The sequence below is a fragment of the Macrosteles quadrilineatus genome, unplaced genomic scaffold (genome assembly GCF_028750875.1).
Source record: "Macrosteles quadrilineatus isolate MER2022 unplaced genomic scaffold, UCM_ALF_1.0 Scaffold_1__1_contigs__length_201487025, whole genome shotgun sequence".
Taxonomy (NCBI): domain Eukaryota; kingdom Metazoa; phylum Arthropoda; class Insecta; order Hemiptera; family Cicadellidae; genus Macrosteles; species Macrosteles quadrilineatus.
The window spans coordinates 2247089-2274204 of NW_026542594.1; the positions used below are offsets into that span (position 1 = coordinate 2247089).

Below are 27116 nucleotides of genomic sequence, written 5' to 3' on the forward strand. Positions count from 1 at the left end.
TGTAAAACATTTAAAAATCCATCAGAAGCCTTATTATCTAATACATTTATATTACAACCAGTAGCTATCAATACATTTAACCTTTTCCTCCCTTCCAACTTATTTAATAAAAACTGCATATTTTTTAAAAAACTAGCTAATGTGAACTTATATGGTACTCTATATAAAGATACAATTATTGTAGGCTCAACAAAATTTAGAATTTCAATGATGGAACATTCAAAATAAAAATCTTCGTTAAAATTTTTAAGGTCATTTCTAACTTTATATTTTATACCTGCATTTTGTTTTAATAAAATTGCTGAACCTCCTCTTGCACCATTCTCCCTAGTATAGTAGTCTGTTAAGCAGAAACCATTAATTTTATTTAACAGTTCTATATTTTCTTTAGATAACCAATGTTCATTTAAAGATATAATCAAAGTATTTTCTTTAACTTGATCCAAAATTAAGCTTAAGTCATCAAATTTTTCTTTTATTCCTTGAATATTTATATGCATTAAAAAGTCAAAGTTATTTCTATTCTTTAAATCTAAACTAAAGCTACCTAACCTAATTTGGCTGGTGTTGTCATCTCTTGGTCGTTTCCCTGTGGATGTGGACTCCTGCGGCTCGTCTCTCTGTCTGTGATGGGGATGACATCCTGCGACGTTTCTTCCCGTGCCTTGTAGAAGTCATCATTGTGTTGTGGTGTAGGGGCATCATTCGTTGCTGTAGGAGATTCAGAAGTCGCTTCGATGATTTTGTTGGCCAGCCATCTCTTACCAGTTCTATTTAGGTGTTGCCCGTGGTTTGTGTGATGTTTACGCTCAGCTGAGCTCACCTTTACTAGTGTTACATTATTGTACTGACAACACATCTGCTCCAAAGCTACATTCGTCCTCCTGATTTCCTTGTTCACGCAAGACCATTCTGCTAAATCATGTCTTACTGGAAAATCTGCAACTATTATTTTTTTCTTGTTGTATTGTAAGATTGTTCTTGATATACTATCAAGGGCACGCTGTGCCTCGTTCCTAGCGATGTCATTTGAACCAGCCATTATTAGCAACGAGTCATCTTCTTTAAGCTCCTCTCCGTCAATATTCTTCTCAATTAGGATTTCATTCGCACAGGCTCCTGGTCTTACAAAACCTACTGCCTCAAACAAATTTGTGTTTTCATTCAGGTGGTGTGAGAGATCCCTGCCATGGCTATCTGCACACAAAAGCATTTTGTTTTTTTCTTGATTTTTTTTTTGTTTGACATTATTGATTCCAGTTTTATTTGTTTGATTCATGGTTGTGGATGGAACCATTTCTATGGCATCTTCTTGACTGTTCTCGTGGATTTTAGAAAGAGCATCAAAGCGATTATTGAGATTGATTGTAGGTGTACTTGTGGTTATTTTAACTGGAGATTGCCTTTTTTTGGAGATTTTCACTTCCTGCCAGTCAGATAAACTTTCAGGTTCAACCCTAATGTTTGATTGAGTAGCTAGAGGGGGGAAGCAACTTAAACAAGTAGATTTAACATTTTCCATAGAATGTAGTTTTTTTTCTAAATTATTATTTTCAGTTTTTAAGAGTGATATAATAGTTTCTAATGTTCTTATTGATGACATCATGTTGTTTGTTTCTTCTCTAAGTATTTGACACTCCATGCATTTGTAATTCACTGTTGTTGTTGGATTAGAAGTAGGCCTACTGCTATTATTATTTTGGATCCGTTTTTCTTCTTCTGCTTGTAATATTATCATTTCTTTCAATTCCTTTTCCTTTTTTAGTTTGTCATCGAGGATCTTTATTTTGTCCTCCAACTCAAGTACTTTGTCTTCATGAAACTTTTTCATTACTTCCAGTTCTTCCTCTTTTTGTTTTAAATCATCTTCCAATTGAAGTTCGAAAAACGAGCTTTTATTTTTTGCGTCATGTAACTGTTGCCTAAGGTTTTCATTTTCTTTTAACAACACATTGTCTATCTCCTCTGCTAAAGACACTTCCTCTCGTTGAATGTCGTTTTCCAGATCTGGTTCATTTTTTTGTGTACTTTTTAGGCATTCAGTACATTGCCATTGTTTTAGTTCTTCAATTGAAAATTTTTTTACTCTTGAATAATTCAAGTTCAAACAATTAAAATGAAACCATTTTTCACAGCTAGTGCAAAATATTGCTGATGACCTCACCCCTTAGAGCAAATTCCACATAAAGTTCTAGACATAGTTTAAATATCCTTTGAAGTCCTACAATGTCTATATAATTTAATCCAGGTGTTAAACACTCTTTTTTATAGAAATTATCAGTGCAGTGTAAATAAAAGTTAAATAAATAATTGTTGCCTACTTGAAATTTCTTAGTAAAATATGTTTCTTTTGTTTATAAAATTTTAAAAGAAAATATTATTCAGTTTATTTTTCGAGTAAACAAACCAAGTAGGCTAGTGAAGGTTCAAATCACAGATAAACTTGTTATCTTTGCTGACTGAGAAGAGTCCACAGCTGATATCAGTACCTGAGGTGACCTTGGCCTTGCCTGGATTTCCTTGCTTCCCTATCAAACCAGTCTAATCCCGAACTCTTTGCCACTACGATCTTGTTATCAGTGTTTAAAACTTATCCTCCCTGACTTCCCTTTTAATTCACTTGGAAAATATGAAAGGTATGTTTAAAAAATCACTGAAAACTGTAATTAACAAAAATAGACTTATTATAATCACAGAAATATGAATTTTTTAGAGAGCTAATTTACTAGTGGTCACTACTTTCCGCCATCTTGAATCCATCTGACGCCTACGCTTATAATTTATTTTGTACTAGGGGAATACCCGTGCTTCGCTACGGAAACTTTCAGATTGGTTGACATTTTTAATAAATTAGTGTTAATTCCAACAGGCTTCAGTCAAAAATTCAGCTACAACCTGTTTTGCTCCATTCGATGTCATATTAAAAGCAGCTATTATAATGTCTCACCGGGTCCATAAAGTGTGTATGCTCAGGGTGGTTGCCCATGACCAGACTGCATAAAGGTTTAGCTAGGTGATGCAAAGGTGCTGCCATTTACCACCATTGCAGTACAGGCCCGGTATTTATTCTTTCCATTTTAAGGCTTTGCAGTACTCAAATTATTTGAACGTTATGGTACCAATCGCCACCGAGCTATCTTCTTCATAGTCTATTTTCGGATTATATGTCATTGTTGATAGATGTTTCACCATCCATTGAATCTTTGGAAAATGTATTTCAGGATGAGTTTGTTTACCTTTTGTTTGCGTTCTTCGCCTGCTTTTTTCTTTGTTTGTCTGTGCACCTGCTACGCCATTTACGCCTCAATGTATTTTGTTGAGATTCCGGAATCGGCCGATGATTAGGAGAAACGGGCTCTTTTTGTGGCTCTTAAACGTCGAAATGCAGGGCTAGGCAGGGATTGTGTCAATTTGAGTCTTTTCACGGGATTATGTTCATCATCAAACTTGACATGTAATTCACACTATTCCGATAAACCTTGAAAACAAATTTGAATAGTTGTTAAGCTACAACCTACCAAAGGTAAACAGCTTATACATTTAATAGAAGTATTCCCTGGAATTGAGGTATTTATTCCTGTCACTGTCGTATAGAATAAGATTGAGAAGTAGTCCCAGTTCCTCACATTTTCAACAATTGCTTCGTACACAGTTATTAGTGTGTGTATATGTGTAAGGTGATGATAAATGAGAGTGAAGTAAATAAACACGCTTCATCTCCTCTGATCACTAAAAGTATTAAGTTAAAATATTAACTTTCTACTTTCGTTTTCCAGATATTATTTTTTGGCAAATAAACCATACAAATACCATAGGTTTTTATAAACATTTTAGAAAAAAGAAAGTCAATAAGTTACTGCATAACGCACTTAAAAATTAAAACTCTTTATTCACACACTATCAACAATTATTTATTAAACAAACTGCCTCTTTTATAAATATAAATATAGGTAATGATGCTAAAAATTTAGACAATCAATAGTGCTGCACCCTGTTGGTACATTTTGTAACCTTTTAATGCTATTGATAATCACAGAAGCAAATTGTTTAGTTGAAACAGCTGTTAAGATTCTTTAATTCCATTTAAATATGAGTACTCATAAGGTTAACATGGGAAACTCCAGAGCCACTGGGGCGGAGCCCTTTTGACGGATCTGCACCAAACTTCACACAAACCATCCTTGAATAATGCTTAATAATGCCTGAAAGTTTGATTAAAATCTGTCGAGCGGTTTCGGAGTCCATAACGTTCAAACCTATATATATCTATCTATACTATTATAAAGAAGAGGTGGTGTCTGTGTGTGTGTGTGTGTTTGTATGAGATAAACTCAAAAACTACTGGACCGACTGGGCTCAAATTGCACACAAATGAAGCTATAGTTCCGAGGATACATATAGAACTATTCCCGCTTCGATATTGTCCTAGGGCTCTGCCCCGTGGGCTTTCAAAAATTTGAGGTGAGAGATTTAAAAGTAAATATTGATTGATTGTATCCATGGTAACAAAGAACAAACCTACAAAGTTTAAAAATGTAAACAAGCAGAACTAACTGTCAAATGAATTTTGATTTCACAATTCCACACAGCTGACTCAAACATATTAAATACTACATGAATATTAGAACAGAGAGGGCAAGGATTATAAATTTAAAACAATGATGTCACTAGCCTGAATGTAAACATTATTTAACATTACTTAAATGGAGCTGTCAAACCATATGTTAATGTCATTTGATTAGTGTATTATTCTTTCAGTTACTTCATTTGTTTATGTTTATGATCTATTATACCTTTGACTTTTAATACAATGATTATACTGAGTTTGTACTAATATTTGTGAAATACTGTAATAATATTTTACGGGGAATAGTTCGTTGTAAAAGAAATTATTCATGGATATAAGAAATGATTAAGATTCTATAATCATTGCCAGGCCATTATCCTGAGTTTTATGAGGTTTATTTTTTTATTTATTTTTGTGTAAACAGCAATATAATCCCCCTGCCGCAGCAAATCTATAGACTGAGTGAATTTCCATTTGCCTGATTATAATTTCACTAAAATATGTTAGAAAATTACCCTATTTTCCATATTTAATTCTATTTTCCTATTTTTTCCTATTTTTTTCTATTTTTCGGATTGTAACTATTGTGATAGCTATTTTGTTTACAGTGCAAACCATTAAAGACATTATTTTATTGTACCTTAAAATCTATTATTGGTTTTGTATCGTAGGTAGCCTAAATAGCCTACATTCACAGTATGAGTTAACCAAAACGAGTTAAGTAATACAGTTATATTTTTTCCTGAATTAAATGGTAGGAGTGAAACCATTTGGCATTTTCAAAGAACCAACATTGTCTCTTTTTCATACTGACCCCGTTGCAAGGCACGGGTATAGCTGATAGCAAATACGAATAGTAGCGCTGGTTTGCAGTAGCTGTTCAAATAACAAGCGACCGGCGCTACTAATTGTGACCAACGGGATTATTTATTATCTTATATAAATTAGAGTTAATCACTACAACCACAAATAGGTATGTCTTCTTTCTACATAAATAAAAATTCCATAATACCCCAGTCGCAGCAAACCTGCTGCCTAAGCAAAATTCTATTTGTGTGACTTTATTTTCAAATTAATCTAATTCAATAACATTAGGTGTAACGGTTACCTAGGTTTGCTGCCTACAGAGAGGGTAACGGAGTGTGATTATTAGCTTAGTATGAAAGAAAGAAATTTGCCAAGTTTGATAAAAATATATCCATAAAGCTGTGGAGTCAATCTCCACAACACTGTTTGAATGTCCCGCCAATCTCAACCCCTACCGCTGCTCGCGCATGCGCAAGGAGGCAAGCGGGTAAGACGAGTGAAAAACGTCTGTCGTGTGTCGTGCTCCTGACTGCAAACACCATGGAAGGCTAAGTTCTTGGGAAATGGGGGGACGCCCCCTTAAGGTATTGTGTCGTAGCACTAATTATTGATAATATGTAATTTCAGATCATGGTATCAATTCACTATAACATTCTTTCCATTATTAGTAATTCATCATTAAATAAAATATTAGTTCACGTTGTGTCCAGTCAACTCATACAGTAATTATTTCATAAGTTGAACAATGTACATATTTCTGTGATGTAAATGCATTAATTAATGAAACAATCATCAAAGCTGGCTATTAGGGCCTGTGATTTGCGGTAAATTGTCTCCTCTGCATCAATAAGTGTGTTCAGTTAACGTTTCCAACAAGAACGATTTGGTCTGGAATTTAATTCACATGACCAGGTCACCAAAATGTGGCACCATTATGCCACAAAGCAATATTACAACAGTTTACTTATCCTACTAATATTATAAGTAAGAAAGTTTGGATGTATGGATGTATGGATGGTTTGATGGATGGATGGATGGATGTTTGTGACAAGTACATACTAAAGTAAATACTAAACCGACAAGGTTGAAATTTGGTATGATGATAGCTAACATTCCCGATTAATATATAGACATATTCTTGCCTCAAAAACCCTTTTAGGCTCCGCCCCATTGGCTCTGGCTCTGGATTTTCTCATGTTAACCTTATGAGTTCATATTTAAGGGCATTTAAGAATTTTGTCAGCCTTTTCAACTGTACAAGTTGGTTCTATAATATTAAATAGCATTAAAAGTTATAAGGCTTACCAACAGGGTGCAGCACTATTATGTTTTTTGCATTTATTATAACAGCTAATTTGAACCAACTAGCAACAAAAAGTTGTGGTACACTATGAGAACTTTACTTTTTCCATGGTTTAGGTGCAGTGGTAGAACATTAGGGCTTTGGTGTATGGTGTGTGCTACCATAGATAAAACATACGGTGCTACACTATATGATACCATATAAATTAAAAGACCAAATTTCCTTAAACTGTGTCCTCTCCCATAACTGCAATAAGCATTTTATACTTCTATGCCAACCCCGTACGAAGGACGGGTACTCTGCTAGTATATATATATTTACAAACTTCCTCTTTTATATATATAGATCACTGATTAAATGAGCTTACTTCAACTATTTTAAATGTAATCTATTTTTGTATTTGAGAAAAATTTAATGATGCTAAATTAAATTTTCCTTTCAGATTTTAACATTTTAAGTTGTTATGAGTTGGAGATTCTAAATAAGCACAAGCACTCCAAGAAGTAACACAAAATAGGTTTTTTCTGACACTTTTTTCAATTATTTTTTTTATTTAGGAGATAGGCCCACTATTTTTGTATAAAAAATACATTATATAATTATATTAGCCTATCTTTACATTATACATTATATTTTACTATAATTTGGTCCAAACAACTTCTGTGATCGGAGCAAAAAAGAACGATATTGTCCTCGGTGAAGACAAAATCGTGAGCGTCCGTGTTTGTGGGGTCGTAATCTCCGACAACATTATCGTCCCCCGCAATCGCGGCGAAATCGTGGACACGGAACATCTTTTGCGGTTGCGAGACCTTATTATCATCACCCGCGATTGCTGGGAGTCGTGATTTTCGATTGCGCAATCTTTGCAGACGCTTCCGGTGATTGTGAGAACAGGTGATTATATTCAACAGCAAAATTTATTTTCCAATTTTTGAGACCCATTTAAGGGCCCCTTCCTAGGCCAAGAGGCCCTCGAAAATGGCCGTGTTCGAAGTTAGGGGAATATGGCCCTGATTTGGGGGCCTGGGGCGGACCGCCCCCGTCGCCCCCCCCCCCCCCCCCCCCCCGTCGGTACGCCACTGCCATTAATTAACCCTATTGAAATTTCTTGCAGCCCACAATGCATATAGTCTTTGGAATTGGTTAAATATAAATATAATATCCATTTAACGATGATAAACCTTTAAAGAGAAAGGCAACTAATACCGCTCATGCAATTATTGCTGCAGCTCGATCACGATCTTTCATCGCCCCTGCTGCTCGGCCTAGGAGTTCACCTTCACAGACGGTATGGCTCAAAGTTGCTGTTAGACATTCTATCGTAGCTCGGAGTTTGCTCGACATACAAGAAGGTCGTCAATTTCGAGACTTTGATAGCTGATAATGTCTCACTTTCAATAGATGCGCTTACGTTCAGTATGTTTTCGACAACGCGGATTACAACGTTAAAACACTTGATGGACATGGAACTTTTCACGCCATGGGTGGCATTGAGTGCATAAAACCAGCAAAATGTGTCAATGCAAGAGCTCCTGTTCCACAATCTACAATCCCAAAAGCAGAAAGTGTCCTTCCATCAAATGGCTTTCAGCCCATGACCTTGTCAACGTCCACCTAAGCCTGGGACATCTTTAATAGTGTTGGAAGATGTTAGTACAGTCCTTCCTGAACCACAAATAGTTGTAGATGCTTGTCTTACTGACACCCTTTAGCTGTCAATTTAATCACTGCTCTTTACCTTTTTAGTTCGATGGTTCTCTATGTGTTTTTTCGTTCTGTATGTCTCTTTACGCCCGGTTAATGATTACCTTTTCTTCTTCTTTTTGTACTTTTTACACCCTAGGGTTAATGATAAAGTTTTATAACGCTATAATGACCCGAGTCAACATGCCACTTAAACATCAAGTCACATACTTCTTCGCCAGTTAAAAAAGTTAAAAAATACACTTTTCCTTCATAAAAATTGTGTGTTTATAAACAGAAACTCCTAGATTAATAATTAGATACTGAAAGTGAGATTACAAAAATAATAACAAATGTCTGAAAAACATGAAACAGCTGACGAATAATTTATAAACTGTGTATTATATTCTTCAATAACAATTGTATTGACTCGATCTTTGAAGGGCTGTAGGTCGTTGCCCTTAGAAAAAACGTAAATTCTAAGGAAGTTCGGCAAATCTACACACTATCCCCTTTAATTTGAGACATAAAACTTTTAGATCGGAACAGACTTACAACTGTGTATTAAATATATAGATAATGTGACTGGAAAATGGTCATCATTTCAATGAAAAGTATTAAAGTATTATAGTGCTGGAGTCACCAGAAGACTGCCTCTGGACAACTACACTCCCCAAGTAGGTTCCTACGTCATGATGACGTCAGAGGTCGAGGGGGTGGGGGGGGGGAGTTTTCCAGTCACGAACACTCAAGTTTCGTTGTCTAACTGTTCCAAACATCTAACCTCACTAACTAACCAAACTTGCTTTTAGCATTTCAACATTCCGTTTTATATTCCCCACATGCCTTTTCTGTTATCAAAGGAAATTACTCAAATTAAAATTATAATGATAATTATTACATATGAAATTAACCTTAATACATAGCATCACATTTTGCTAGGGGGAGGGGGTAGTATTCCAGTCGCGGACACACGGTTCCCATATTGGTCAGTTGGCAGATTTTGTGACGTCAGGTTTCACCTGGTGGGTGGTTTTTCGGGGGGTAGTATTCCGCATCCCCCATTGCTGCTATTTTAGCGTTTGTCCTTGTGCTTTAAAATTGAAGAAGGTCATTTTAAATGCCAAAACTAACGGAAATGGGCATCTTCCCATTTAAAAAGGTAAGTTTGTTGCCGATGGGCACATTTTTATCGTCGGAATCAAAATATGTCCCCCCCTCACCACACTTGTTCCAGTCAGGACTTTACATTCTTTTAAGTTGTTAACCATTCTGGTCACTTGCAGCCTTGTGCCGTAATGTATTAATATTGTGCCCTTTATTATTAATATTCCTCATCAATAAAACCACTGCCCCATTTTTTTTTAGTTCAATCTGTGTCTTGGCAATCCACTGACCTCTATATTGTTTAAAAACTATGATGGACATTCAAGATGGGTGTCTACGCCTTCGTCTGTTTTCGAGACTTACTCTTCTTCCCCGTGGCATACTGACAATTACCTAACTTGTCAAGTTCCTTTACTAATTCATTAATACTATTAGTTTATAACAAAAATATTACATACAAGTTATTTGGCTTCGTCATTAGCGGCAAACTCAAAATAAACTCACAAGTAAATTAATGATATCAGCATTCTGACACATACTTTCTCCCATAAGCATGTCAACAACCTTTATCATGGGTAAGCGGCGAGAGTAAATATGATATTTTATAGTTAAAAATCACAAAAGTTGCAATAACTTTTGAACCGTAATTGTTACAGCAATTGGGTGTTGTACTATTTTTTTAGAATTATAAGGACCATAACATATTAGTTTTGACCAAAACCAGCTTTTCTAAAAAAATCTGATTTTGGCAAATTTAAAATCAGATCAGGTTAGGTTAGCTTATTGTAGCTATAGGGAATAAGCTATTAAAGTAGTACTCATGGTAAGATCTGGACCGATTTAATTTTTCGTTTTGAGGTCCCTAGAGGCCAAAAACACCATCCATTCAAATATATATATATATATATATATATATATATATATATGTATACAGCAAAAATGATCCGATTTTGATGAAATTTGGTACAACCGTGTAAACCTACGTTTATTCGAACGAGTTCGCGAACCAGCATAATCGGACCATGGGAACAGCGGTTTGGTTTAAAAACAAAAAATTTTGCAATTTATTTTTAAACTGTTTTGAAGAGCTTAAAAAAATAAATAATTTAGTATATTGAAGCGCTCTTGTATGCCTAACGGTCACGGAGAAAAATTCAAAAATAGTGTAATTTAAAATTCTTATGGAGAAAATGAAAACTGTTGTAGTTTACTTGTTTATGGATATATATTGATAAAATTTGGCAAATTTATTTATTTCATCCTATACTATTGACGTATGATAAAAAAAACACTCTTTATCTTCCCCGTAGCAGCAAACCTAAGTACTCGTAAAAATCTAATGTTTTTAAAATTGCGAATAAATATGTCTAAGCCGGAATTTATGGAAATATTTTAGTAAAAATGTAATCAGACAATTTGAAATTTGCTTAGTCTGCAGGATTGCTGCGGCGGGGGTATTTTGTTATTTTATGAGTTTTTATGGGAAAATAACATAACTAACAATAACTTTTGAACCGTTATTTTTACGGAAATGGGATTTCTACCATTTTGTTCCGAATTTAAAGGACTATAACATACTAAATTTTTTAGAAAATGGTTCTGGCCATTTTTGAGAAAATCCAATTTTTCCGTTATTTTATGGGAAAATCCTCATTAAAAATCAAAATTTAAAAAAAATTAAAAAAACTTTCAAACCTTTAAGGACTATAACATAGTACTAAGATAAATCAAAACCAGATTTTTCCCTAAATTCCTATTTTTCGTTATATTGTGGGGTTTTTATGGGAAAATAACATAATTTACTAACTTTTGAACCGTAATTTTTACAGAAATGGGAGTCATACCGAAATGGGCCGAAAAAAATACATCCGTCATAACCAAGTGGAAATAGGTCGACAATGACTGGTAGTGTATACTTATCTTTATCTAGCACTATTTTGAGATTATGGTCTTAGTTTGTAAATGCACAATGTTAAAATGGGCTAAAAATAAAATGGGCTAAAGTTTTAAAATGACCTCATAACTTTGGAATGGATCAAGATTTTTAAAAACGGTTTGTGGCATTGAAATCAGGGTAAAAATCTAGTTCAAAATAATTGATCACAACCCCACCTTAACATAAAAAAAATATTTTGCATCCAATATGACGAATCCAAGATGGCGACCGGAAATTACCACCTTGTCAAAATGAAGTACTTACTACCCAACAATTTTTGGAAGTGGTCTGAGATTGATATTTGAAAAAATGTAGAAAAAAGTTGGGGGGACAATTAAAACTCACCCTGTAGATCAGCTGAAGACAATTTTATTGTTAGTTCCGTTTGGTGCACTGTAGTGGTCGTATTTTTTTTAAAAATTGGTTTCTTGTTATTTCAGTCATTTAAAACCTCGTCTTTTAAAACCCCAAATAAAACGATCGAATCATAAACAACAACTCGTCCCCTAGTAACCAAACAGTTAAGCTCAAATCATGAAATTAACTTTAAAATAGGCCTAATAGAAACAAAATTTCGTCAGCACTAGCACCCAACATGAGTCAACAGAGTCACCAACATGAATTAGTCACGAAATTTTATCAGTTGGTTGGTCTCAGTAAACCTCCAAATGTTTTATAAATGTTGTCATATTTTCAGGACTTTGATTAAGTTTCAAATAATGTTTACTTTGCAAAATTAATCAACAATATAGCTATCAAAGCCTCTAGCCAAAAAATATCAATGAACGAATTACAGCTTGTGACACGTAAGCTGACACTTGGGCCTGGCGCTGCCAGTGTAGGCTTTGGGAGGGTGGAGGTAATGAAAAGACCGGACTGCAAACATTTTCACCGACTCGTCGGGTTGACTCCCCGTCTTTCGTGTACTTGAGCGCATTCACGTGGGTCGTCGGGAGGACAGTTGACGCAACCCCCATGACAGCACATAATGTTTTTCAACTAGGCTGGTAGCGACCGGTCAAGTGCCAGCTTGCATGTCACCAGCTGTAAATACTTGTGATTTTATTGGTTAAAAGACACTTTTTGTGTATATTTTTTTGTAATTTTGGAAATTTTGCTTTATTGTTTAACAAAACTAAGGTGGAAAACGAAAATACTTTTAATGTAAAGATAACCTCTCAAAACGACTTCCAACTTGATTCTAATTTTGCTAATAAAAACAAGCAGCTGTTGGGTAATTGATTTAATAATTTTGTTTAGTATAACTGTGTTAGTGTACATTATACTATTGATGTGTCAAACTGTTGACAAGAATTCAACACAGCTACAGCTGATTAAATCAACCGATACATTATTTTGTTGCATATGATTGCATACAATCAAAGTTTACAACAGCTGTTTTTTACTCCCTAGGGAGAGCTTCTTTAGACCCACAACCCACTTATAAGTTCATTACTCTGCAGTTTACAATAACATTAGCTCACCTGAATCTTCCGTGACTTGTTCAAACCTGAAGTTCTTTCCCTTGGAATGTGGGCTATCAGTTTGGTCTGTCAGAAACTGTAACTCGGAAGAAGACAGTTTTTCTCCAAGTTGTCGTAAAGCAGTTAAAATCTCCATCTAAAGAAGTCAAAAAACACCACAAAGTTTTATCAAAATAATTTTAAGACCAAATTCACAAGCGGTTTTGAGTGCCCCTGCATTTATAAAATAATTTATTTCTGAATAATTATAGTAATTAACGTAATTAGTGTAGATAGAACAATTCTGAATTTGTTTTAAGCCCTAGACTCCTTTGTGGTTTTGACCTAATATCTTTCAATCACAAATTAGGATCCTTAAAAGGTCAAATTAACTCCTAAGAAATGTTTGAAAAGCCTAGTACAGGCAGCACGGTTTCTGTAGTGACAGCTGGCTTATTAATTGTATTTAATTTGTTAACACATGTTATGATTATTATTTGTTGTTATGGATGACCAAGTACCCTAATGTTCGGTGGGAGTTGTGACAGGCATTTAATACTTCATTAAGGTTATCTGATTAAAAGATAGGGCATTTGCCAGGAATTGTTAAGGGAATTGACAGGAAAGCAGGCTTAGCTTAAAATACTGTAAGTCCATTAAGAGATACATATAAACAACGTGCTGCTTTATAATTTATAGGTCTACAATTTTTTTTTAAATAGCCACTTTGTTCTAAATTTTATGAGTATTCCAAAAATATAATAATATAAGGAAGTAGGTTTGAAAATAAATAAGTTATGGGTGAAAAAACAGATTTCATACATTTAGCGTTAGCTAAGAATGCATAGCCTAACCATAGCTAGGAATCTGGCGGATAATTTACATCAATATCACTACCAACTTCTTCAGGATCATCAACCAGCCCTTCAAAATCACTTAAATCTTCTTATAATGCACCACGTATATCACAACATTTTATTTTTAACACTAAAACAATGATAAACATAATAAAACACATCAGTCATCGGTGCGAGGTTAACCAAGTTGTTTACAAATACGCACGTAATCTGTCTGCTACTATATATTCGGAACTAAAATGAAAAGCGTCTAGAAACAGACATCGGGAGAAAGCTTAGAATCTGCTGAAAACAACAATACCAATCTCGATCCAGTTCAATCTGATTCAGTCAGTCCCAGAGCCTTGCCGTAAACGATGTTTGTGTGTCGCAAAAGCGACGCATAACACCACGGCGGGTGTGTTGTGCGTCGATTACGCGATGCTTAACACTCGGAGGGTTAAATCTAACATTTTTTACCCAGCTGTTATTTTGAGCTCACATTTACGGTATTGTATTCTACTAAATACCTGGGGACCAAGCTTTGCTCGGGGAAAATCATTAGTTTTCTCTGACACCAGTCTTAGTATTGCAGATGCATGCTAACTGCCACAAATGGTTCCCACACTCTAAACTGCTCGCCTTTACTACTTCCATCACCACTTCCTACGTTGTGGACCTGTTTCCCTCCCTTTCAATAACATTTAAGTATTGCATATACATTAATCCAACTGCTACAAACGGTTCCCACACTCCGCACTCCTTCCCTTTACTACTTCCTTCACCACTTCCAAAAAGTCGTGGACCTGTTTCCCTCCATTCCCATAGCATTTAAGTATTGCACATATTAACCTAACTGCCACAAACGGTTCCCACACTCCGCACTGCTCGCCTTTACTACAGTACTTCCTTTACCACTTCCTACATCTTGGACCATTTCTCTCCTTTCCCAAATCATTTTCCTATATCAGATACATCAATCTTACTGCCACATACCAGATGAAAAATTGCCTTTTTTGAACGAAAAATAGTCTATATAGTAAAATATAAATTGTCCAGTGGTTGAAAACTCTACCAAAAATATGTAATGTACAGACTTCTCTTTTTTCACCCCACACTGTAAATAAAACATGTGATTGGATTTTTGTTTGGATTTTCTGTTTATATTCTGTTGTTATTTGTCACCAGCATAGCAACCCATAAGGCTCATGTTAATTTTTTTTTAAATTTCAAATTCATATTTCGTGCTTATTTTTTTAGCCTATTTTAATTTATAAAGGGATTCTGCACATCTACAGGAAAATATCTTTCATTTGGTACCAACCACGTGTAATTTGGTCCAATAGTATGGACAGGCTAGCTGTCGCAAGTTTTGCAAAAGTTTTTTAGTATATAAGATGGGATTTAAAAACGTTTTAATACTCCTCATCTTATTTCTCTGAATCTTGAGTGTTTAGTAGGAGTTACATGGTATTACACCTAAGAAAAATTTGCCAATGGTGTACTTTCTACATCCTGTAGCTCCTAAACAAGTAGGTTTAAAGAGAAAATTCAACGTGTAAATAAGTCTTAAAATGGCATCTATATTCTAAGACACATTCTAAAATACAGTGTTCCAATTTTAAAGTTAGGTGGTGATTTAAAAAATTCCGCCCATTTATGAAACAATAGAATCAATATTAATGTAGGCCTATTTTATGATCTTTTTTTAGCAAATTTACCATATAGGGAGTAAGCTATTACCGCAGTACTCATGGTAAGACCTGGACCCAGTACCGATTTAATTTTCCGTTTTGAGGTCCCTAGAGGCCAAAAACACCATTCGTTCAAATTCATATATGTGTCCAATAGCGCGATAACTGAAGCAAAAATTATCCTCGATTTTTATGAAATTTGGTTAAAACGAATAAACCTTTATTTATTCGAACGAGTTCGCAAACCAGCATGATCGGAATATGGGGATGGGTGTTTATGGGGTGAAAATTGGTTTTTACCATTTTTGACCCTAAAAACAAAACATATAGCAAATTCTTTTCAAACCATATTGTAGAGTTAAAAAAAAAACAAATAATTAAGTATATTAAAGCGTTACTATGTGCCTAATGGTTACGGAGAAAATTCCAAATTATTGTAAATTTAAAATTCCCATGTTAATTTATAGGAGAATAAGTAAAGTGTTGTAGTTTGCTTGCTTGTTTATGAACATATTTTGATCAAATTTGGAAAATACATTTGTTTCTTACTATTAACATTTTACAAAAGAAAAAAACACTTTTTTACCCTTGCTGTTGCAGCAAACCTAAGTACTCCTTAAACTAATTCTATTTAAATAGGGAATAAATGAGATATATTTTTTAAGGAGACATTTTAGTGTAGATCCAATCAGGCAAATGGAAATTCGCTTAGTCTAAACGTTTGCTGCACGGGGATATTTTTATATACTTTGTGTTCACTCCCCAAACTTACTCGTATATGAGCTACAGGATGCAGAATGTAGGCCTACACTGCAAGCTATTTTTTATTCGGTGTAACACACTGGTAACTGTTAACCGAGTAGCTTTATAGAAAAAATGTAAATAATAAAAACATTTTAACATCACATTTATATTCTAAAACAATCATAAAATACAGGGTGTTCCATAAAAAGTTGGCAGCCATATTATAGGAAAATGGCACTCATCTTTTTAAAATTTGAAACCATCCCAAACAACATAGGCCTAGTAGAAAGTACCTCCGCCACAGACAACCAGCAGACCAAACAACAAATTTCCATCTGCCTGACTTGATCGTAACTTAAATCTAATTACATAACATTAACATTAGGTTTAAGGGTGTGTTTTTTTTGTAAAATATTGCAAAATTCTATGTTTTAAGGGTCTAAAATGGGACAAATAAATTTTCACCCCATAATATCCCGTTCCCATGGTCCGACAAACTCATTCCAAGTTTATCCTGTCCTACACCTTCAAGCCAAATTTCATCAAAATCGGACAAAAATTACTAGGACAAAAGTTATCACGTTCACTGATATATATACAACCACACACACAAAACATTTTGAACGGATAGTGTTTTTGGCCTCTGGATGCATCAAAATGAAAAAGTAAATCGGTCCCGGATCCAGGTCTTACTACGAGACCTACGGTAAAAGCGTATTCCCTATATGGGAAATTGTCTAATAAAGGAGAGTTCTCCATAAAAAGTTAACTGCCCTCTGCATAGTAAAAAAGTTATATTGGTTCACTTTAGGTGAGACAACATGTACCCTACCTATATGCCATAAAATACATAAATCAACATAACTTACGAAAGGAGTAAAGGACATTCATAAACAAATTTTACAATTGTCCAGTCTAAAGGAACATTGATAACCTGTTATCTTCTAAACTTACATTGTTCACTAATGACACACTGTTGGTAGAGACAAATAATTAATTGCAAATCCAAGTTAAAATGTGATTTTTATAATTAGATTTATTCAAACGGAATACGACAATGATTTAATGTCACAGTAAATATCAAGACAGTATAATTTTAATCAAATTTGAGTATACAGGGTCTCCCCTATACGAGTACCTAGGTTTGCGGCTACAAGGAAACTAATAAAGTGTGTTTTTAGTAATATATTAATAGCTTAGTATAAAATAAATAAATTTTCCAAGTTTGATCAAAATATATCAATAAATTAACAAACTACACCATTTTACAATATTCTCCATTGGAATAACATGAGAAATTTCTCTTTTACCAATAACTGTACAAAAACACTTCGATATACTAAATTATTTGTTTTTTGAGCTCTTTAAAAAGGTCTAGTGATAAATTGGGAAATTTTGTGCTTTAAGGGTCAAAAATTAGAAAAACCTATTTTACCCCATAAGACGTATAACCCCGTTCCTATGGTCTGATTATGCCGGTTCGAAAACTCATCCAAGTTTTTTCCCGCCTTTAATGAATGGTGTTTTTGGCCTCTGGGGACATCAAAATGAAGGTCCTGGGCTTAGGTCTTACCCCACCTACGGTAATAGCTAGTTTCCTATAGGGAAATTCGCTAAAATTATGACAATTTTTGTAATATTACATGTCATTCATTCATCATTAACATTAATTTCTCTATTATTTTGTATATTTTCTCTCATCATGTCTGTTAATGCCCCTGATAATGTGTTATCAGTTATTTAATTTGTTCCTCTTGTTAATGTGTTAAGTATTTTATCAAATTTTGTTCAATGTTATATAATATCCCATCACCCCACAGAAACATCATCCTATTTCATGTTACAATAAAATATTTATGCAAATTCTCTCCATACCTATTAAGTACTCATCAAAAACCAACAATAATCATTTATTTAGAATAATATATAATTGTAAGAAAATTGCAATATAGTAATAACATCTTAAATATAGTATTATTTTTCAAAATTATCCAAAGAAAATCAAAATTACTGTGGCAAGTGTCATTCATGTAAATTTAACCAGCTGTGCATCATTGCAACAATGGACATGGACTTCCTGAGCTTCTACCATTGCCTCTCCCCAGATCCTGCCAACTCTTCACAGTGTGAACATCATTCTATTGGAAATTGTGTTTGATTTAAACTAAAATTTATAATCCCAAAGTAAAACCTATATTTTAAATTTCTCATCATCCAAAAGTATTGGACAAGTGCATTGAAGAGTACCAATTTAGGCTATAAGAAGACAGACACTCCAAATTTGGTAACCATCATCCATCTTATTTAACTAAGGACAAATTTAATCTTCATTGGACATTTAATCAGTACAGCCTACTAGGCCCAAAAACTCAACTCATCAAGATATACATATTTCAAATTGAACTTTTATTCAAAATTTAATCTTCAAATTCTATTTTATTTCATTAAATTCAGTGAAACCATTTGGAATCTTTCTTTGGACATTAACATTATTAGCCTATATTAATAGCATCATGAACCTAGTTTAACTTATTTCAGAACAATAACTAAATTAAATTATTTGCATTTTAAAGAAGCCTAATATATCATTCGAACCGGCACGACCACCCCTCCCTGGATTAAGAGCTCATAGCCTATTTAAATATTAATTAGTGTACTTTAGAAGAAACCAGCCCAATATAAGCCTAGAATCTTTTGATCCACTTTGGAACCCCCACCATTTTGAAAATTTACCATTGTTAACTTACCCTGTAACTAAATTCAACCAATAACTTATCTTATATTTGTATTTCATTAATAAATTTTATATTGTAACTTACCAAATCTATTTATTCTTAAAATAATTCATAATTATAAGATTAAGACAAAGACTTACCTTATTAGACAGAAACAAAACACAAATTAGGAATTATCTTTATTAAGAAATAAAAATGACTTTCAGTTCAATGTGGGCTAACTTAGTAGCCAAAGGAATTTTGTAGGCCTAAGTTAATGAATAGCCTATAGAAAGCTTTATGGTGCGTAGCAAATTTGGCGACCCAACGTGTCGGCTTTCGAATGATATATTACGGTAGTCATAAAATATTGCAATTTTCGATTTAAGCTAAGTTAACCTTAAGTTGTACTAGATCGTAAGAACCCATAGCCTATTGTACTGTACGTCCCGTAATTAACATTCCCTAACCCCAATAACAACACAAAGCCGTTATACAAAACATTAATTAATCACGCACAATTTGCATAATTAGTACAATAATTAATCATGGCCGAGAAAGGATATAATTTAAGACCCAACCGGAAAAATTCTAACCTAAATCCGAATTACGAATACAACACTCAAACTGACAGCGAGAGCGAGATTGAAGAAGAACGTCGCCATCTTGATGACATCACATGCACGGACACAGAACAAAAAACACATCCACAACAGACATCAGAACACACAGAGGAAGAAAACAACGAGTCCATGGACCAATCAGACAATAGTATTCCCATTCCTACAAGTCTGTTTGCAAATGTTGCCACTGAACTGTCTAGTAAACAAAGTCTGAATGTTTCCAAAATGCCAGGTGATAGCCAAGGTCACATTAGCGGATCAATAACTCAGACACCCGCACCCGAACACAGCCGATCGTTACCGAATATAGCCGACGACGACGAACGTCACCTAGACCTACCAACACGGCAACGACTTGACAATCCTAGCGTCACTGTCGGTGAAACAGCGACAACAAATACTACTGTCACGTCAGCACCAATTGCACCATCAGATATTAATACTTTAATTGCTCTCATGACTAAACTAGATACTAAATTGAGCAACAAAATTGACGAATCAAATACGGAAATTAAAGCAGAAATTAATAATAAAATCAACAGCAAACTTAATGAATTAAAAGTTGAACTCACTCAAAGCTTCAATGATAAAATTGATGCTAATAGCCTAGAAATTCAAGCTTGCCGAAATGCACTAGAAACTCATATTTTAGAAAATCGTGAAAGTCAAAATAAATTCCAGATCGAAATCAACTCAATTAAGATCACTCAGACAACACAAGCTGAAGAAATGATTAAACTCAATGAGAAACTCACACAAAAAATTGATGAATCACAAGATCAAATGCGCCAATTCGTGATTGATAATCTTACACAACAACAATCAATATCTGATAATAAAAATCAACAGAGACAAAATGACATCCTATCTGCTGTCAAAACACAATTGGTAATGCATGAACAGAATTTTGACCAAAAAATTGAAGAACTTTCTCATCGAACCAGGCAAGAATCCGAACAAAATTCCAAAGCTAATTTGGCCATCATACAAAACGAAATTCTCCCAAAACTCACCATCCAAAACAAAACTTTAGAATCTCAGCAAGCTGAAATACAAAATTTAAATCACAATCTAATAAAATGTGAACAAGAAGTGGAAACCCTCAAACAGAGCAAAACATTTGAAAACTTCCAAGGCCCAATCAAAATTATATGCAATGGAAATGAAGAGAAAGACCGACAAATACCAAAATTCAACGGCCGAAGTGGCAACCCAAAAGAATATCTTAATAAATTGAAAAGATATTACGACAGAGGACTTGAGCGAAACAGCAATTATGACCCGATTGAATATCTCAAAGACCTGCTAGAAACTTCATTCGAAGGTCCCGCCTCAAGATGGCTACAACTCGTCAAGACTGACTTAAGTTCCTGGGAACAATTTTCCAACGAATTCGAAGCTAAATACTGGTCAAGAGAAGTACAACGCAGCTTAAGAGCCAAAATCGAATCAGAAAAATACCGGTCAAATGGTACCCTCAGCCGCAGTGAATACCTTACAGAACGTGTAATTTCACTCCAATCTATCAGCCCTTGCCTAACCGAAGAAGAAATTGTGACACTGATGGCAGAGAGATTTGACTCCATCATACAAGACTGCATCAATGTACAAAACATCACCACCGTACGTGCATTAGAAAGACTTCTACAACGTAAAGACCTCAAAGACGGACCAAAGAAGACACGCACCAACAACCAGAATCACAACAGCTCATCCAATAACCGACCGACAACTCCAAATCAACAACCACACATCTATCATCAAAACGGCCGCTACGAGAATCAGAGAGCGTACCAACCCAAGATAACTTCATATCACAACAATTCATACAACAACAATCACCAACACAGAAATTATCCAAATCATCAAAATTACCGTCCTAACTACAATCATCCTACTTACGACCGAAACCATGAAAACAAACCATATCAACGAGACAGATATCCTCCACGTAACGGTGACAACAACCAACGGACCTACAGAAACCACCCAACCCAAGAACAAGCTCATCTCTGCGCAGTAATAAGACAAAATAACTACGTGCCAAGTGCTCCTCCAAACGACCAATCATCACACAGTTACGAGCCACAAACTCATCCTGCACCAAATATACAGGAAAACGGTTCGGCGCTGTAAGCGACAACCGAGAGGGTCAATTATCATTAGTTAACTCTAAAATTACAGCGCCTATTTATGAAATTCTCGGTAATGAAATAAATCATCTTCAATCCCAAAGTATAATGTGCGATAAGAACTTCTTATTAGAAAATGATTCAGAAAATAATCAATCTCCAAATTTCACTCAAATAAGTTGCCCAGAAATTAGCATCAAACTTAATAATATTAGAGTAAACGCATTAGTCGACACTGGTTCATCAATAACTTGTATATCAGAATCCTGGTTCAGTGAAAACAAATCCAAAATTTCACCATTTGAAGAATTTCCAGTTAATAACACAGTAATCAAAACTGCTACAAATGAGCGATCTAAAAGAGTCTCTCGAATTATTTACGTTCCCACTACAATTGCAGAACACACCTTGCCATTGGAATATCTTATTGTACCAAATCTAATAAAACCTATAATACTAGGAGTAGATGTTTTGTCTAATCTTAAAATGGATCTGAATTTCAACACAAATGAAATAGATATGCAGATAAATAATCACAATGTTACTTTGAAGTTTTGTATGTGCAACCAAGAGGGACAAATATGTCACTTAATAATTAATGATAGCCATAGGCCAAATAATGAATATTTTAATGATGAAACGTTTGATGTATATCACGATGATCCAATATATAATAAATTAAACAGCACAATAAATAACTTCAAAAATAGAAAAACAGATCCAATCGAAGATGAAACATTAACCCAAGAAGAAATAGATAATTCCCTAACAACAAATACGTACATAACCGCAGAAGAACGTGAAAAATTAAGCATTTTATTAAATAAATATCAGCGAAAGAAGATGAAGATGTTTTATACGGCCCCTACCATATATCAGCCCTCAAGAAATATTTGGAACCAACCCGAGCAATAGAAGCTGTGATCGACGAGATAGATAATGATGACCCTACCCTCGAAGACATTCTATATCAATAAATTTCATAATGTGTTTCATCCATCAACAGACTTTTGTGCATCATCATCTCTAACCAAATTGTGCCATGGACCTTAATCGCGAGTGCGTGACCCCATAAATTGTGTTTTCCATAAACTGATACCCAGGTGATAAAGTTTATAAACAATACTCACTTACTAATAAACTGTGATCTCCTTAATAACAAAGAAACAATAAAGTTATTTGGTATTGAACAGTATGGAACAACAGCCATAATATCCCTTTCTTCCCATGCCAGGCCATGAACACTCTATTCTATTTTCCCCCTTTTAATGTTATTGTCCTACACATTTGTTAATTTATATTATAATTTTATTGTATTATCACCCAATGTTCTATCATCCAGAAAATCAATCATTTAATGTTATTCATACCTATCTGTAAGTATCATTCATATTAATGATTCATGATTCCATTTCATATTTTGTCGAAATCTGTATTTCATTTCATAGCATACAGATTTCTGTGGGGATAATTTGTAATATTACATGTCATTCATTCATCATTAACATTAATTTCTCTATTATTTTGTATATTTTCTCTCATCATGTCTGTTAATGCCCCTGATAATGTGTTATCAGTTATTTAATTTGTTCCTCTTGTTAATGTGTTAAGTATTTTATCAAATTTTGTTCAATGTTATATAATATCCCATCACCCCACAGAAACATCATCCTATTTCATGTTACAATAAAATATTTATGCAAATTCTCTCCATACCTATTAAGTACTCATCAAAAACCAACAATAATCATTTATTTAGAATAATATATAATTGTAAGAAAATTGCAATATAGTAATAACATCTTAAATATAGTATTATTTTTCAAAATTATCCAAAGAAAATCAAAATTACTGTGGCAAGTGTCATTCATGTAAATTTAACCAGCTGTGCATCATTGCAACAATGAACATGGACTTCCTGAGCTTCTACCATTGCCTCTCCCCAGATCCTGCCAACTCTTCACAGTGTGAACATCATTCTATTGGAAATTGTGTTTGATTTAAACTAAAATTTATAATCCCAAAGTAAAACCTATATTTTAAATTTCTCATCATCCAAAAGTATTGGACAAGTGCATTGAAGAGTACCAATTTAGGCTATAAGAAGACAGACACTCCAAATTTGGTAACCATCATCCATCTTATTTAACTAAGGACAAATTTAATCTTCATTGGACATTTAATCAGTACAGCCTACTAGGCCCAAAAACTCAACTCATCAAGATATACATATTTCAAATTGAACTTTTATTCAAAATTTAATCTTCAAATTCTATTTTATTTCATTAAATTCAGTGAAACCATTTGGAATCTTTCTTTGGACATTAACATTATTAGCCTATATTAATAGCATCATGAACCTAGTTTAACTTATTTCAGAACAATAACTAAATTAAATTATTTGCATTTTAAAGAAGCCTAATATATCATTCGAACCGGCACGACCACCCCTCCCTGGATTAAGAGCTCATAGCCTATTTAAATATTAATTAGTGTACTTTAGAAGAAACCAGCCCAATATAAGCCTAGAATCTTTTGATCCACTTTGGAACCCCCACCATTTTGAAAATTTACCATTGTTAACTTACCCTGTAACTAAATTCAACCAATAACTTATCTTATATTTGTATTTCATTAATAAATTTTATATTGTAACTTACCAAATCTATTTATTCTTAAAATAATTCATAATTATAAGATTAAGACAAAGACTTACCTTATTAGACAGAAACAAAACACAAATTAGGAATTATCTTTATTAAGAAATAAAAATGACTTTCAGTTCAATGTGGGCTAACTTAGTAGCCAAAGGAATTTTGTAGGCCTAAGTTAATGAATAGCCTATAGAAAGCTTTATGGTGCGTAGCATTTTTCAAAACTCAAAAAACAAAATGGCGCCTATTTAAAACTTGTGTAAAATCAACGGTTATTGAATTATTTAAGATAACAAAAATTTTAATAGCCGCCATGAATGTTTTATGAATTAAAAAAATTGTCATAACTTTGGCGAATTTCCCGATAGGGAAGTAGCTATTACTGTAGGTGGGGTAAGACCTAAGCCCAGGACCTTCATTTTTAAATTTTTTTTTGTAGCTCTTCCTAGTTGTCATAAATGTTTGTGCAAAGTTTCAATAAATCTTTAACAACTACTATTTAGAACAAATTAATAAGTGAAAAAAACAAAAACAAAATGGCGGCTGAGTGAGTAACTAAGGACTTCCGGACAATTTAAATATGATATTTAGATATTTCTTATTTAGAAACAATGCCCTAAAATATTGGTTGAGAGTTCTGGGTCACCCTGTACATTAATTATTGTTACAGTGATAGGTCTATGGTTGTGCACACAGAGAATTAAGGTACAGAGGAAACTTCCTTATGGGATGACCGTGTGCTTTGAGCTCTAGTGTATGTTGTGCCGGAAATATACTCGTCACAAGCAAGGAAGAGCCTGAGCAGCGAGCGCTGTGCAGAAATTCTTATTGCACAGGAACAGGACTCAGAGTCTTACTCTACCTTGAGCGTTGTAGTAAATGAGGGCAAGGGGGGTGTTGTTGGGCTTTGTCCTAGACACCAGCGACTATTGCTAGACACCACTTGAATGTTTCCTCTGTACGTCACTTCTCTTGTGTTGTGCAGTAATGACTGATGAACTATACCTTTTCTGAGTTTGCTGCTTTAGCTGACATTTTCCCAAGTTTTAGGTCACGTTCTATCACATGCAGACGCTCACGCAGCTGTAATGGCTCTCTACGGGCAAACATTCGTATAACAGCCGGCGTTTGGAATGCTTTACTTATGGCAGCTTGAGTAGCCTACAATGAAGAAGATTTAGTTAAACAGGATAATAACATAGAACTTTCACACTTGTTTCTCATTGCTCATAAATCGTCTGACCTAAAGGTGTTAAGTTAACAAATTTCTAAATTTTTTTATCGGATTAGGTACTAAATTATAAATGTTATATATAAATATATGTTATAAATAAATCCTACTCTACTGTCTAAACATAGTGATTAGATAGTACAATTTACAATGTTCGCTTTACTATGTAGTTATGATGCTAAAAGGTTAAGCATTAGTTTACAGATGCCATACCTATCTAATGTTGAAATATTATGTTGATATATAGATTTCAAGTCAAACAACAATAGATAGGAACTTCAATATTATCATTGGACAATAAACACTCGGTTAAAAGTTACCGGATAATCGGATATAAAATACTTTACAATTATATTCATCCGATCCAGGAGGAGGATAAATCTACAAGTATACATGTATTGTATGGTTGGCAAATCATTCTGAAAAATAATGTGGGAATTATGGGGATCAAAGTGGTAATAAATAAAATTCATTTCCTTTTTGCTCCTGAGCTGTTGTATTCAATATAATAAATAGGTTACATACCTATTTATCATATCAAAGTGGTAATTTTTCTAAAAGTTGGTACAAAAATAGGGGCTGAACAACAGGCCCGAAAAATTGTGACTATCTAAACACATAAAAGTGAAAGCCCTCACTGAGTGACTAATTCATCACTAATTCTCCATCTTCCAGGCTAGCTTAAGGTTTAAATTGGGTAGGATTCATTACTTAGGCCAAAAATAGGAAATTTAAATATTTTCTACAGTTCCAATGGTATTCATAGCGACATTCAATTATTTTCTACTAGCAGAGCACCCATCCTTCGTACGGGGTTGGCATATAAGTATAAAATGCTTATTGCAGTCAAGATTTGCGTTTGCAATGGGGGAGGACAAAGTTTGATAAAATTTTGTTCTTTAAATTTATGGTATGATATAGTGTAACATTATCTACCATAGCCATAATGTTCTACCACTGCACCTAAGCAATAGAAAATATAAATGATCAAACAGTCACACAATGTCACAAATTATTCATTAAATTAAAAACATAAACATAACTGTAAACAATCCTACTTTGACAGTTCTCATTGTGTATCACAGCTTTTTGTTGCTGCTTAGTTCAAATTAGCTGTTGTCATATATGCAAAAACAAAATACTAATAGTGCACCCTGTTGGGAAACCTTATAACTTTTTAATGCTATTGCATATTATAGAACCAACTTGTAAAGTTAAAACAGCTGACTAAATTCTTTAATTCCTTTTAAATATGAATACTCATAAGGTTATCATGGGGTAGCAGAGCTACTACTGGGGCGGAGTCTGAGTCTGAGTTGGTGTTTGAAAGATGAGTTTAATCTCTGTAAGAATTTAATCTTAAGAAGTACAGCTATTGTCATTCCAAAATGTATGAGACAATACATGTTAGCTAGGCTACAACCCTATGTGACACACTGATGTGTAATCATAATCAAAACTATTTTGAGGGCTAAAGGAATGATTTTTTGGTCAGGTATGTACACTCAAATTGAGAACATGGTTCTTTCCTGTGAAACTTGTATTTTGCATTCTAACAACAATCGTAAGGAACATTTGAAACCACACTCAGTCCCTTTCCTCCCTTGGGAAAAAATTTG

The 27116-nt window shown here is 34.1% G+C and overlaps 2 protein-coding genes across 2 annotated transcripts in view; one reads left to right on the top strand and one right to left on the bottom strand.

Annotated features, from left to right (window-relative positions):
• LOC129005787 (protein Spindly-like) overlaps positions 1-27116 on the top strand; it is a 200894-nt gene that overhangs the window by 24034 nt on the left and 149744 nt on the right. The window lies entirely within an intron of this gene.
• Positions 1-27116, bottom strand: part of LOC128981951 (protein LZIC-like) — a 44071-nt gene that overhangs the window by 5715 nt on the left and 11240 nt on the right. The window contains exons 3-4 of the mRNA XM_054400992.1: positions 25272-25427; positions 12891-13026 (exon numbers count right to left, since the gene is read on the bottom strand). Of these exons, the coding sequence (XP_054256967.1) occupies positions 12891-13026; positions 25272-25427 (292 nt within the window). The remainder of the gene's footprint in view (positions 1-12890; positions 13027-25271; positions 25428-27116) is intronic.